Source organism: Mastigoproctus giganteus, chromosome 5 (assembly GCF_048544385.1).
Source record: "Mastigoproctus giganteus isolate SK-2022 chromosome 5, ASM4854438v1, whole genome shotgun sequence".
Classification (NCBI taxonomy): Eukaryota; Metazoa; Arthropoda; class Arachnida; order Uropygi; family Thelyphonidae; genus Mastigoproctus; species Mastigoproctus giganteus.
The window spans coordinates 11,429,659-11,445,727 of record NC_143579.1 but is presented as its reverse complement, the minus strand read 5'-3'; the positions used below and the strand labels follow the sequence as shown (position 1 = coordinate 11,445,727).

Sequence of the window (16,069 nt, the reverse complement as noted above, 5' to 3'; positions counted from 1 at the left end):
ATGGGAGACATTAAGAAATTTTTCAAACACATAAGTGTATATAAGCTTTGATTTTTACCTAATAATACACCTTTACAATTTAATATTTCTTCTTTTAAAGTTGCCCTACTTAGTTCAGGTACTATTAAATCTTCCACAGAGCAAGCAAATATATCCAGATTAGGAGTGTTGAACAGTTCCTTCTGCAAATGATGCTTATACAAAGCACGATCAATCTGTGCTCTTGGACCCTGAAGAAAATAAAATTCTAGGATTACTACTGTCATATTTGTCAGCCTTTACTCTCCAAAATATTTGACTGATTGTAATAATGTTTATGGCTAGAAAAATAAAATCAGAATTATAACAATGATTGCATATTGTGAATTTAGAATGCTACCATTAGGTTAAAACAGCAGTTCCCAACCTTTTTTGACTTGCGAACCCCTTTAAACATTATATTTTTTATCGTGAACCCCTTTCAGCGTTGTATTTTTTTATCACGAACCCCTTTTAATGCGAACCACTAAGGCTATATTCTCTGAAATCGTATAATATTTCTGAATTTTTATTATAAAAATAATTTTATTAATAATAATTTTTATTACAAAAATTATTACTAAGTATTAAGAAGAAGAAGGAAAAAAAATCTTTATTGTACAATAAATATACAATTATACCCACCACAGTCAAGAGGCCAGGCTTGACAAGGTTATGGGGTAATATAAAAACATGTATGACAAATAGATGAGAATTAAACCATGACATTAAATTAAATATAATTAATAAAAAAATTAAAATGACATTAAATTAAATTTAAAATTGTTATAAAAATAAAATAAAATTATATTTTAATTTAATTTAATCAAAATATATTATTTATACTTTGTAAAGCAGTAATTAATGAGTCCGAACTAGATTTCGAACAGGCTAAGAGCAGGAAACTTGCTTCTTGTCCAAATAGTAGCAGAGCATTCTGGTCTCTCGACAAAACTATTGGCCACAATTTTTGCCCACTTCTGTCAAAACCAGATGGTTCTCTTGCCACATCAGCCAAAGATAAAGCTGACATGCTAGCATCCTATTTTCCTTCCAACTCATGTATTGATGATCTTGGTAAATCACCTCAAACCGTTCCCAATACACTCCATTCAATGCCTCCTATGGTCTTCCGTCAAAAGGATGTCAGAAGGATTTTGATGAATCGGATGCTAAAAAAGCTCCGGGTCCTGATCATATTTCTCCACTTGTTCTCACAATCTGTGCCCCTGAACTTACTCCTGTTTTGTGTCTTCTTGTTTCACTTTCTTATTCCAAAGGTATTTTTTCTTCTGCTTGGAAATTTGCTCCTATCCAGCCAGTTCCCAAAAAGGGTGACAAATCCCTTCTATCCAATTATCATCTCATTACAATTACTTCTACTCCTTTCAAAGTAATAGAGAAATCAATTAACTGTCAACTCTTAAAACTATCTGGAAATCTTTCATCTGATCAATGATTGCCACTATGGATTCTGTCAGTGTCATTTCACTGGTAATATTCTGGCTTATGTTACCCATCTATGGACAAATTCAATGGAAAAGTTTGGTGAAACTCGAGCCATTGCTCTTGACAATTTCAAAGGCTTCTGATTGTGTTTGGCATAAAGGTCTTCTAAATAAGCTTCCATCCTATAGTTTTCCAGTTGTTCTTTGTAATTGGAAAATAATATCCAGTATTTTCTCTGACCACTCACTGCGTGTGATGATAGACGGCTGTCTTCTAACTTTTTCACTAATGCTGTTATTTCCCAAGGTTCAGTTCTTTCTCCCACTTTTTTCCTCTTGTATATTAATGACCATCTTCCATTGACCGGAAATCCAATCCACAGTTTTTCTGATGATAGCAGATTGCATTTCACCTTGAGAAACTTTGCCCTGCTCAAACAGCTTCAACTTTGAGTATTCATTGCCAAATCCTTAAATGCTGATCTCCGGGTAATTCCCCGGTGGGGCAAAGATAACTTAATTTCAATCCTTCTAAAACTGAGTCCTGTCATATCGCGTAAAATGGATTCTTCTGCTCCTATGCTTATCTTCAATGATGATGTTCCGATTTCTAGCCAAGATCTTGGGGATTACCCAGCATAAAGCACATTACGAATATTGCTTCTTCTGCATCTAAAAAACTGGGTCACAAATCCAGCCTACCATAGAATACTGTTCCCACATCTGGGGAACAGTATTCTATGAGGATTCCATTCAAAAGAGGGCAGTTAGGTTAATTAATGTCTCATCTGTAACAGAGCTTCTTCACACAGTCTCATAGACTTTCTGTTTCTGTTGCATGCCTTTTCTACAGACACTTGCATGGGCACTATTCTTCTGATTTGGCTTACATAATTCCCACTCTCTCTTTCAAAGCAGTTCAAACACGTGCCGCAACCAGTCAACATCCTTTTACTGTCCAAGTTCAATCCCACAAAACCAACTTTTCTTCTTCCTCATTTATTCATTCAACTTCTGTTTTCTGGAACAACCTTTCTTAATAGTATTTCCTGAAAATTACAATCTACAGAAGTTCAAGTCTAATGTCAACAAATATCTTCTTCCATCTTTTCAACTTTCAACCCATGAATGGTACTAAGTACTATAGATTCTAAAAAAAAAGTACCTAACCTATAATGATCCTTGAGAATGAAAAAAATTTAGTATGTAAAACATAATTATTTAACATGATATACTGTAAGATAGTAAAGTAATTATAAGGAATTTTGGGAGATGTGGTTTCTTTTTTGGCAATTCTTTGCTTTTATTTAATATTATTTTAATTTATTATTAGTTATATTTTGTTGTTGTTGTTGTTGTTATGTTATTTGGTTTTTAGGAGCATTAGCAATTAAGGCCATATTGCTCCGGGAATATGCGGTGGTCATTCCCTGACCTTCCCTCATCCTCCGTATTTGGTGGTGACGGGCTCGAACCCCGGTCTAATTAAGAAGCGTGTGCTACGCACTGCTGCTCCTTCCCACCTGGCTACGGAGGTGCCGTTATATTTTGTAGTTTACAATAATATACCTATGCAAATCTAAGCAGACACCATTACAGAATTTTTAGTGTGAACCCCCAGGGGTTCATGAACCACTGGTTCGGAACGGCTGGGTTAAAAGAATGCACATTTCATTGCTATATCAATGAATTCATTAAACAAAATAACTTAAATTGTTTTACTGTTCCAAAAACACTCATAAATAGGTTATATTGTCTATACCGATCAAAATTGTTTGTTTGTTTGTTATTTGATTTTTAGGAGCATTAGCAACTAAGGCCATATTGCTCCGGGATATGCGGTGGTCATTCCCTGACCTTTCCACATCCTCCGTATTTGGTGGTGACAGGCTCGAACCCGGTCTAATCAAGAAGCGTGTGCTACGCACTGCTGCTCCTTCCCACCTGGCTATGGAGGCGCCTTACCAATGAAAAGCTTTTGAAAAAAAGAAAAGGGAGAAAAAAAGTCAATAGCAGTAATTTCAATAGTGAACCTGACTATACAGGGTGTCTCAAAAATATTGGTACAAACGTTTAGGGGAGGTAGGTAACATCTAAAGGAATGTGAATTGAATAGGAACCCATAACCTGAAACGTCACCGTAAGTCAGTAGACAGCGTGGTAGTCGCCGCACGAAGAGCATGCATCGATATACGAACTGTGAGCTGGCAGACATGCACCTAGTGTATGGATTAGCAGAGAGCAATGGACGAGCTGCTCAACGAATTTATGGAGAACGCTTCCCAGCCTAAGATTATCTCTTAGGAGAAATTAAAGATAATAATAATAATAATAATAATACTAATAATGTACCGGACCACCGTTTGTTTGCGCGTGTGCATCAAGATTTGTGCGATTATGGGTCATTTAGAGGTAACAGGAGTAGTGCGGGCAGACCACGTTCGATGTGAACTCCCACCATGGAAGAAAGTGTGCTGAATGCCGTCCAAAATAATCCTACTACCAGCACACGTGCCGTTGCCTCTGCTTTAGGAGTGTCTCATTGCAGTGTACAGCATGTCTGGCATGACGATTCCTTACACCCCTTTCATCTCCAAAGGGTTCAGTTACTGCTCCCCCAAGATCACCACTGTGCAAAACCCGTGTGGCTTTTGCACAGTGGTTTCTCCAAGAAAGTGTTCAAGACTTGAATTTTCCAGCGTATGTTTTGTTCACAGATGAGGCTTATTTCACTCGGGAAGGCTTATTCAATCAGCACATGCTCATGTGTGGGCTCACGACAACCCACATGGTGTGCACCCCCATGCGCCCCCACAACATCGCTTTGCAGTAAATGTGTGGGCAGGTATGGTCGGTGACTGCTTAGTCGGCCCATACCTGTTACCATCCCGCATGAACTCCGCTAAATATCGGATCTTTCTTGAACAAGTTCTACCAGGGTTACTGGACGATGTTCCAGCAAATGTGAGATGCAACATTTGATTTTAACATGACGGGGCGCCTGCCCATTATGGAAGGTGTGTTCGTGACCATTTTAACAGGCGTTTTGGACATCGACGGATTGGCCGTGCTGGACCCGTTGCCTGCCCCCCCCCCACGCTCCTTGATTTCTTTCTGTGGGAAGCCCTCAAATCTATCGTGTATGAATCGCCTGTGGAGACGGAAATGAATCTCGTGGCGAGACTCTCTGCGCTGCTGCTACCATCAAAGAAACTCCAGGTGTGTTCCACCGTGTTCGCCAATCCATGCTGCGTCGGTGTAACGCATGCATCACGTCTCATGGTGGAACCTTCGAGCATCTGTTGTAACATCATGAAATGCATCGATCTCTTTTATTCCATTGTTAATATTATGCCAAATAAATGTTTGCCACTAATTACTGTCTTGTGTCATTTCTGCTTCTTGTGCCTTTGCTACTACTTTCCCCGTGACGTTTCCGGTTATGAGTTCCTATGCGATTAGCATTCCTTTGGATGTTATCTACCTCCCCTAAACATTTGTACCAATATTTTTGAGACACCCCGCATATAACTAAAAGCCCAACAGAGTTGGAAACGCTAGAAAACATTCCACATATGATTATCCAACTAAAATAAATATTTGAGTTATACATAAGAGAAATAAAATATAGGATGCAAAATAATGGTGGAAATAATAAAACCAGTCTTTCTTGGTGAGAATATCCTTTTTTGTCCCCAGTCAATCTTGTTGCTCTTCTTTACATCCTTTCCAACAGATATATGTCTTTCCAGTTTGTTGATGATCTAAAAATGGTTAATTAAGTAATCAGAGTATCCTCCTCCTCCTCCAAGAAACCTGAATAAATTAGACAGAATGGTTGAAAAATAGCAATCAAATGTTTTTCAGTTTAACACTGAAGGTTTAAATGATTACAATTGGGAAGCAATAATCCAAGAATAATGAACCAGTAATGGGGTATGAAAATGACCCAAGGTATAATTGTATAACAGATGACACTTTTAGCAGAAAAGAAAATGCATGGGTTGCATATAAATCATCAGATGATACAGAGACCTACAATAGATATAAACTAGTCTGCAATCAAGTCACAAAGGATGTAAGGGAAGCTAAAGCAAATTATGAAAAGTCTCTGCAAAGAATGCAAACAAAAGCAGCAAAGACTTCTTTATTTATGAAAACAGCAGAAGGAAGGGGTTGAATCACATTGGGCCACTAGACATGAATGGATTAACTGTTGATTATGAACAAATTGAATGAGCCTTTTGCATCTACATTCACAAATGAGGAATTTTCTAGGTATGGAGATACCAGAAGTGAACCAAATTCAGGTAGGTTGCTGAATGGTTTTATGGTAACTGAGAGAAAAGTGAAGGAAAACTGCTGAAGCTAAACATAAAAAAGGCACCTGGGGGTGTATGGAATCTATTCAATCATATTAAAGGAGGTAAGAAAACCCTTACCTCCTTTAATATGATTTGGGGAGTACAATGTGTACAGAAAGGATAGACAGGATAGGAAGGGAGGAAGTGTTATGCTGTTAATAAAGAAAAACATAAAATCAAAAGAAGTGCATCCAGTTGATATAGATGAACAGTGCACTGTTGAGTCAGTTTGGTGTGACGTAAGCACTGCAAAAGCAAAAATAAGAGTAGGAGTGTGTTATAGGCCTAATGACTTGAATGAGTACAATGAACAATTGTACAGAGAAACAGAGTGGGCTAGTAAATCGGAATGTCTTATAATGGGGGATTTTAACTTCCCAGATATTGACTGGAACTTGTGGGTTGGGCACTCACACACTAGTCAGACATTTGTGGATTTATTGGATGATTGTTTTCTGCAGCAGCATGTTCGAGAGGCAACCAGAGAAAGTAATACTCTTGATCTGGTTATCAGCAGTGATCATTCATGTATTAGGAATTTGCAGATAAAAGAACCACTAGGTGGCAGTGATCACAGTGTACTGACGTGGGATTTACTTAAAGATTTAACTACTATCAGGGGTAAAGGAAAGGGTTTTTGCTTCCGTAAAGGCGAGTACAGTGGTCTCCGACAGTTTTTAAATTCTGTACAGTGGGATCAACTGACGATGTTACCAACAGTAAATTCTAAGTGGGAAGCATTCAAGGAATTAATCGTGGAAGCTACTAAAAGGTTCATACCTATTAAGAAATATTGTTCAAGGTTTAGGCCTAAATGGTTGTCAAATGAACTAATGAGACTCGTAACAGAGAAGAAAAATGCATGGGATGCATATAAATTATCAAGCGACTCAGAAGCATATGGCAGATATAAGTTAATCTGTAATCAGGTCACAAAGGAGGTTCGGCAGGCGAAGGCAGAGTACGAGAAATCCTTGGCAAAAGATGCTAAGAAAAACAGCAAGGATTTCTTTACTTATATAAACTCTAAAAGGAAGGGGATGAATCTGATCGGTCCACTTGACATCGATGGTTCGACTGTTGATGATCCTGCTCAGATAGCAAACAAACTGAATGAGTATTTTGCATCTACATTCACACGTGAGGAATTATTAAGGTTTGAAAATGGCAGAAGGTTATCAAATTGTAGCAAGATACTTAATGATTTTGTAATAACTGAGAGCAAAGTGGAAGAGAAATTGTTGAAGTTAAACGTAAGAAAAGCACCTGGGGTGGATGGGATCTATCCAGTTATATTAAAGGCGACGGCAAAGCAACTAAGCAAACCCTTAGCCATAATTATGAGAGCATCCTTGGACTCAGGGGAGGACTGGAGATGTGCAAATGTATCCCCAATTCACAAAGAGGGATCAAAGGCTGACACAAGTAATTATGAACCTGTGAGTTTAACTTCTGTTCCAGGAAAATTAATGGAGGCACTGTTTCCCCCACATAACACTCCTCATAATCCAGGCACTTAATCTCGTAGACCACATTGCTAGTATGGTCCTGGGCTACGGGATCTTTAACTTGGGATATCACTGTGTGCAACCTCCGACCCGGAAGTTGCACACAGCGAGTCTGGCACTCCCGCAATGCCCGTACAATACGTTCTGAAAGGCCCGGATAGTAAGGAATGTATGCAGTAGCCACAGGGGCAGGCCACTCCCTACGATTGGACTCAACCCTATGAATATATTTGTCCAAGACCCTCTGGGGGTATCCACATTTCCTGAGGTCTGCCGTGTCTTTGCAAATTTCTATTTCCTTTTCTTCAGGGGTACTACAGTGGGTCCCCACCCTATTCAACAATGCCCTGGCTACACTGTTCTTATGATGAACAGTATGGAAATTCCCAGCCCCATAGGTCTGTTTCAAGATATAGTGAATAATTATGGCCATTTGATGCTTCGACACATCCGCGAGTACCAGAAAATTAGCATAGCTGAAGCTAAACAGAAGCAACATCTGAGATTTGCTCATAGGTGCAAAACACATGAGCTGGTTCCACATGGCTTTCGGGTGAGAATGCCTTTCAATGATGACCATCTGGGGAGAGTTACTAAAATCTATCAAAGAAAAGTTCTAAGTATTTGGATTTCTAAATTACATAATGATCTGAGAGGTATTAGAAGTCGTATTGGACTGAAGTTGGAATACATCAATACCAATTTAACCCCAGTGCATGGTGCATTGGTCTTGAGAGTAGTGGCAGATAAAGCAACTAGGGTTGCTGAGGTTTACAAGCGCAGGCAAATCAACAAATTCAATAGATTGTTAGAGGAATCCGTGGTGGTGGTGCGTAACAGGGATACTGGCAACTTTATTCATAATCTTAGTGGCAAACAATTTACTAGAGAACAGGAGGAAGTATTGAGCCTGGGTCCAAAGTTTGCTTTGGTTCCTGCCAGACCTCCCATTGCAGAGATAGCTATGGGAGTGGAAAAAGCCATCAACAAGTTACCTGTTACCCAAGCTGATGAGATACGGGTTAGGGTTGCGGCTATTTTGAGTCAGACCAGGACAGCACATTCTAATCTCAGTCATAAACATGAAAGAGCATTAAGACAACTCAGAAAAGATGAGGATATCATAATGTTACCTGCCGACAAAGGCAGATCCACAGTGGTACTGAATAAGGATGATTATTGTGCAAAAGCCCTGGATCTTTTACAGGATACCAACATATATAAAGTTACCCATCGAAATCCGTTAGCTGGTTTGGAGAGACAAGTCAACAACATTATACAGGGATGGCATAAGGCTGGTAAAATAACCAAAGAAGTTTATTGGTCTCTTCATGCCTCAGGTTGTCGATTACCTCGGTTTTATGGCCTCCCAAAGACGCACAAGGTGGGCATTCCGTTGAGACCTATAGTATCATTTGTGGGTAGTCCCACTTATGCTTTATCTGGATTTTTAGCTGGAGTCATCTCTCCTATAGTGGGATGCTCCAGTTTAGTAATCAGGAACAGCAAGGAATTTGTGAACTTTATAAGAAGCCAATCTATAGGTGAAGACGAACTCATGATTTCGTTTGATGTGGTATCCTTGTTCACATGTATCCCCATTGAACATGGGGTGCATTGTGTAAGATCGGCCTTGGAACGAGATGATTGCTTTAGTGCTAGATCTTTACTAAGCATTGATGATATTTGTAAAGGTGTCCGCAATTTTGCCTCGCAAGCACTACCATGGTGTTTCAAAAAGTTATGTATAAGCAGGTCCATGGCACGGCCATGGGTTCCCCCATCAGTGCCATTGTGGCCAATTTGGCAATGGAGGAACTGGAAACTAGGGTGTTTCATCAGTTGAATTTCTCCATGCGCGAGTGGAGGAGATATGTGGACGATACCTTCACTATTTTAAAAAAGGGAAAGGAAGATGAGGTGCTCAATTTGCTCAACAGCTTTTCCATATTTATACAATTTACCTCGGAGGTGGAAGAAGCTGGGTCCCTCCCGTTTCTGGATGTCTTGGTGAGCAGAGATGGATCTAGATTAAAAACAACGATCTATAGAAAGCCTATGTGCCGTGGCCAATTTGTTCATTATAGCTCAGCATAGGCTTGTCATCATAAGAACAGTGTAGCCAGGGCATTGTTGAATAGGGTGGGGACCCACTGTAGTACCCCTGAAGAAAAGGAAATAGAAATTTGCAAAGTCACAGCAGATCTCAGGAAATGTGGATACCCCCAGAGGGTCTTGGACAAATATATTCATAGGGTTGAGTCCAATCGTAGGGAGTGGCCTGCCCCTGTGGCTACTGCATACATTCCTTACTATCCGGGCCTTTCAGAACGTATTGTACGGGCATTGCGGGAGTGCCAGACTCGCTGTGTGCAACTTCCGGGTCGGAGGTTGCACACAGTGATATCCCAAGTTAAAGATCCCGTAGCCCAGGACCATACTAGCAATGTGGTCTACAAGATTAAGTGCCCGGATTGTGAGGAGTGTTATGTGGGGGAAACGGGCCGACGTTTAAAGGACCGTCTGGGGGAACAGACGACTGCTATCAAGACTGCTAACTATGCGAGGTCTGCTGTGGCAGAGCATTTCTGGGAAAAGCAGCATCGGATCTCCCCTGAAGACACGGTCATTACCGACCGCGCCCATGGATTTTGGGAACGCAAGTGGCTCGAGAGCTTGCGAATCGGTTCATCCAGTCACAATACTATTAATAGGGACAGGGGGATCCGTTTACACCCCCTGTTTGAGGCAGTTGTCCTCAGAAGGGATGACCGTTTCTGTTTGACATGCTCCCGAGCCACTTCCATTTCCGATACGCGCATGGAGAATGTAGATCATGTGTCTGATGATCACGTGCATGAGTGCCATGGACTGGCTACTTAAGGATGTGTCTTAGCACTAGTAGTATGCTGTTGAAGAAGGAGACGGCAGTTCTCCGAAAGCTCCAGGTTTCATTGTTTTATTGCTTTTAACCTAGTTTATTTTAATTAATTTTATTGTTTTTAACTATATTTTAACTATAATTTAATCAGTGTTTTTATTTTATTTGCATCACATTTCATTGTATATTATTTCATTGTATAGTAAATTTTTAGTTTAATTCCTGGCTGGTGTTTATCATTAATTATTATAGTATCTTGACTCTTGATATTTTAAGGAGTCCTTATGTGCTGTAATGTAATAACTAGATCGTATGTATAGCTTAGCTTAATTTTCAGCACTCACCTCATAGTAATCCGCTTAGCTGGTGGAGGGTTTTACCACATACATAGTGGTTATAGGATTCTAATACTTTACAGGGATTATGGGTTTAAAATTAAGTTATGGGCTGTAGAAAAATTTTTAAGAAAGGAAAGTGCACCTTCCATGGTTGCCTAATTAAATTAAATTAAATTAAATGAAGAGAAAAAGGAGAATATAAGCTAATAATCGCGCACGAGCGACTTTCGAGTTTCCTCGTCTTCAGTGGAGAGGGTGAAGAAGGAGATAGTGGAGGGGGGGAAGAGAGCGCGCTTGCGTTATATGCGGGTTGGGTTCCCGAAATGCATTTCAGTGCACGTGGAAACTTGATACGTGCTAAATTCCAAATGGGGGAGAAATTGGCGGGAATCTTTTTGTTTAACACGTTGAGTGATGTATGGCGCTTAAACCATTCAATGACGAGGGCTTCGTTTTCAAGGATTTTGTAGCTAGAATTTAATTTAATTACTGTGATGGCTGAATCGATGAGTGGGTTGTGATTTTGAGATTGGACGTGTTGTGTTAGTTCTGTGCTTGCTGAATTAGTTTTGAAGCTATTAAAGTGGTAGTATGCACGTGTGTTGGAAATTTTTGATGTCCCGAATTTTGCTGTTGTACTGCCTATGTAACATGCTTGGCAATCTGATTGGCATCTGATCAAATATATAATGTTGTTGTAATCTTGTGTCTCGTACTCGTGGGTTGTCTTGTATGAATTGAATTTGGAACTTAATTTGTTATACGATGTGAATATTAATTTGATATCTGTATTTTTAAAAATCTGTTGAAGTCTTCTAGCGTATTGTTGATGATATGGGAGCGCGATAAGGGGTTTGTGTGTCTTATTCTTGTTCACGTGGTTAATAATTTTGTTTGGGTTATTAGTGTTATTATGAACTTTGGTGATGGTTTCTTTTATTAAATCCACAACTAATAAAAGAAACCATCACCAAAGTTCATAATAACACTAATAACCCAAACAAAATTATTAACCACGTGAACAAGAATAAGACACACAAACCCCTTATCGCGCTCCCATATCATCAACAATACGCTAGAAGACTTCAACAGATTTTTAAAAATACAGATATCAAATTAATATTCACATCGTATAACAAATTAAGTTCCAAATTCAATTCATACAAGACAACCCACGAGTACGAGACACAAGATTACAACAACATTATATATTTGATCAGATGCCAATCAGATTGCCAAGCATGTTACATAGGCAGTACAACAGCAAAATTCGGGACATCAAAAATTTCCAACACACGTGCATACTACCACTTTAATAGCTTCAAAACTAATTCAGCAAGCACAGAACTAACACAACACGTCCAATCTCAAAATCACAACCCACTCATCGATTCAGCCATCACAGTAATTAAATTAAATTCTAGCTACAAAATCCTTGAAAATGAAGCCCTCGTCATTGAATGGTTTAAGCGCCATACATCACTCAACGTGTTAAACAAAAAGATTCCCGCCAATTTCTCCCCCATTTGGAATTTAGCACGTATCAAGTTTCCACGTGCACTGAAATGCATTTCGGGAACCCAACCCGCATATAACGCAAGCGCGCTCTCTTCCCCCCCTCCACTATAGCTAACTGAAGACGAGGAAACTCGAAAGTCGCTCGTGCGCGATTATTAGCTTATATTCTCCTTTTTCTCTTCATTTAATTTAATTTAATTTAATTAGGCAACCATGGAAGGTGCACTTTCCTTTCTTAAAAATTTTTCTACAGCCCATAACTTAATTTTAAACCCATAATCCCTGTAAAGTATTAGAATCCTATAACCACTATGTATGTGGTAAAACCCTCCACCAGCTAAGCGGATTACTATGAGGTGAGTGCTGAAAATTAAGCTAAGCTATACATACGATCTATAGTATCTTGACTAATGTTCCAGGAAATAATGGAGTCAATGGTTAAAGAAGCAAGGCAGGATCATCCAAACAGGAATGTAGTTATAATGCAATCACAGCACGGATTTGTTAAGAGTAAAGGGCAAGTTAGGCTTAATGTCTAAGTTTGCAGATCAATGTGAAGGTTGGAAGGGTAGTTTAACCACAGTAATCAGGATATGCTACTGCAACAACATCTAGACAAATTAGGCAGATGAGCTGATAAGTGGCAACTGATGTTTAAAATTGACAAATTCAAGGTACTTCATATAGGGAGAATTAATCCCATATTAACATACCAGCTGTGTAGTATCACATTCAAGGCAGTGGTGAATATAAAAGAACTCTGAGTAATTATGCAATCTCTAAGTAGTGCAGATAAAGGCTGCTAGCGCAGTGCATGAGGTTTTGTCAAGGATATACAGAATTTTTTCCAGCAGGGATAAGGAGGTGATTATCCCACTATATAAAACAATGGTTAAGCCACATCTTGATTACTGAATACAGGGTCTAGAAGCCTCATTTTAGGAAGGATGTGGATCTGTTAAAATGTGTGCTGAGAAGTACAACAAGATTGGTAAGGGATCAAAAGGGAACAGGAAAGGGTTTAGTTTTGTAAATTGCAGCAAACAGTCCACATATGATCTCAACTTTATCTCCTTCCAAGGGGTTTTCATTAAAACCACTGCAAGGAGAGCAAATCCAGATGTTTAAGACCTTTAGTTGATTGAGTAAGCTCGATTCTAATGAAATCCTTTCTCCTGCTTGGACTGTATATGAGGGGGAATAAATTCAAATTGAGAAAAGATGAGTGTAGGTCAGATGTGTAGAAATTTGCCTTCAGCCAGAGGGTGGTTGATTGTCGGAACAAACTCTCGTCTGGTGTTATAGAGGTGGATAGTTTGAATAATTTCATTAAAGACCCAGATAAACTGTTAGAGGGGATGGCAGGTGAAATGAGAAGTGTGAAATGGCACTAAAACCTTTTTTTTTTTTCTGATGCTGAACAATTTTGTTTTTTTTGCATCATTTTCCACTGCTACTACTATTGAAATAGATGAGGAAGAATGGGAAGATTAGTTGGTTGCACAAATAAGCATTCTTATTAAGAAAGAGTTGAGTTCTGTAAATTACAGTGTTCCGAAATGACATCTGTGACGAGACCTGATTGAAGTGTTTATAGCTTTAAATGGATTGGTAAATTAAATACTCATGGCATTCTTAGCTTTCATGAATAACACACACACACACACACACATACGCAGAAATTTAAATAGGAAAAGATGGTTGCAGGATGGCTTTGTGGAAATTTGCCTTTACGTAGAGTGATTTTGGAATAAACTCTTACTTGGTGTTATGAAAGTTGAGTTTCAACAAAGTTAAAAGATCAGATAAATTATTAGAATGAGTGGGTAAACTGTTTTGTTTTCAGAGTTCATGCTGTATAAGCTTGCTTCCTGGTATCATTTTGCAACTACGAATACTAACTTGATTAATGCTGGAGTTTCACACCTCGATTATATTTTGAAACTTAGACAAAAACTGAATAAATGAGTGAAATGCAGTGAGTGTAATATTATGCCAGTTCTATGAGAGAAATACCTGAAGTTTCAGTGGTGATTTTTTTTTTTTTAAATAAAAACTCAAACATGAAAAGCTAAAACCTATAGTATTATATGTATTCATTCAATTTTGGGCTTTCCATGGAACGCACTGGTTAATTCAAGATACAAGGAAGTGCAACTCCTCAGCATCTATCAACTGCTACAGAAAGCTGAGGCCATCTTTGTTTATAATGCTATGAAGACAACAGACTTTCCAGCCTCTCTTCTGATTCTTTTTCATAACCATAGAAGAAGAAATATTGTACGATCTAAGAATGAAACAAACCTGAAGGTTCCGCTTTTCAGAAAAGACGCATCAGAAAAATATAAAATGCAGAGGCACTAAAACCTGGAACAAACTTCCTGCAAAAATCAAAAATGTAACTTCACTAAACTGATTCAAGAAGCTACTAATTGAAGACATCACCAGGGATGTCTGATTCAAATTATCTTCCACTCAACTCCTGGATTTTAAAAACACAGAGGAAATTGCCTGGGGGCTCTCATCTGGTGAATATGGGCTTGGCACACCCAGGGCCCTGAGCTGGATGTCATCATTCTTCTCTTTCTTGGTGATTCCCTTCTACTTCTGACTCTTGTTCTTTCTCTCAGGGCAACTCGGATTTTTTTTTTTTTTTTTTTGGCTGGTACAGTAAAAGCCTCAGGCTTCCTTGCACCATGTGGCTAATTATAATAATAATTATTATTATTATTACCTATATAGAAATAATGTACAAATGTTAAAGGAAGCAGATGGCAAATAGTTTGAAAATTTCTGTGCATATATCTCATCATTTTTCTTTTCTCTCATCATTTAATTGTAAAAATGTTCGCAATGCTAGTAGTGATGATTTATTAAGTCTTCTGTAAAGAAATGTAGAAAACTCCAATTTATTTATGTCTTTTCTGTTGAACATTACATGTACAATTTTGGAACTGTATATTTTTAATGTTATTCACATCGTTTTCTAAGGGAACACCCCCTAAAAAGCCATTGGCTTATGTGTTCTCCCTCCCTTTTTGCTTTTATCTCCCAAAAAACATGTAATATAAAATATGGATAAATAAATTTTTATTATTATTAACATCAGACATGGGTTGAAGAGTAAGAAGAAGGAAGATACTTGTTAACAATAGACTTAAATTTGTATGGACCTATTTCATTCCATAAAAAAATGCTTACTTATGACATACTGGATTTTGTTACCAATATTAACCACACTTACCCATACTGCAGGTCCTTTACTTTTATTCAGACATTTGTAGTGAATGCCTGACTTATCTGAAAGTAACAAAATGATTTAAATAAGTAAGTAATTTGTTAAAAAAAAAAAGAAAAAAAAAGTGGATATAAGAGATAAGTGGCATTTAATAGTTGAACAGGTATGTAAAATTACTTCAATTACTTTTGCATTTCCATTTGAACATAAAAATGACCCCCCCCCCAATAGGATCAATTTCTCATTTTGTGAAGCTATTATAAGGCTATTAACTTTACTGTGCACATTCTATGAACAGTCTGCCTGTTTTCAAGTTTAAAAAAAAAAAAAAAATTCTAGGGGATTTTTAAACTCTTTTGGTGTAACTTTTTCCCATTCTAAAAAGAACTGAATCCAGGCCATTTCACAATGATGTGGAAAAATAGCAGTTGCAGCTATTATGTTAGCTGCAAATACCCCAAAGGAAATATAATAATATTTATTTCTTAATGTGCTGCCACCCTTCTCCCATGAGTATTACTAATAATGGTTAACTACTGAAAATCGTTAACAATGACCAAAATTATATTTCAGGAAAATGAATTTTTTGAGAAAATATAAATATTTTTAGTGTGATTACAAAATTTTATTTATTTATTTTTAAATTATTTTAAGAATAAATTATTTGTTTATTCTAGAAATAATTATAAATCATTTATTTTAGATATAGGAAGCTTCTTTTCCAACCCTCCTAGTCCAACTCGCTAATAAGTCTTG

At 38.0% G+C, this 16,069-nt stretch overlaps 1 protein-coding gene across 4 annotated transcripts in view; it reads right to left on the bottom strand.

Moving 5' to 3' along the window:
- Nucleotides 1-16,069, bottom strand: part of LOC150085171 (5-taurinomethyluridine-[tRNA] synthase subunit MTO1, mitochondrial) — a 421,026-nt gene that overhangs the window by 378,290 nt on the left and 26,667 nt on the right. For all 4 annotated transcript variants that reach the window (XM_090373908.1, XM_090373907.1, XM_090373910.1 and 1 more), the window contains exons 4-5: nucleotides 15,320-15,375; nucleotides 59-230 (exon numbers count right to left, since the gene is read on the bottom strand). In XM_090373908.1, the coding sequence (XP_090230034.1) occupies nucleotides 59-230; nucleotides 15,320-15,375 (228 nt within the window). The remainder of the gene's footprint in view (nucleotides 1-58; nucleotides 231-15,319; nucleotides 15,376-16,069) is intronic.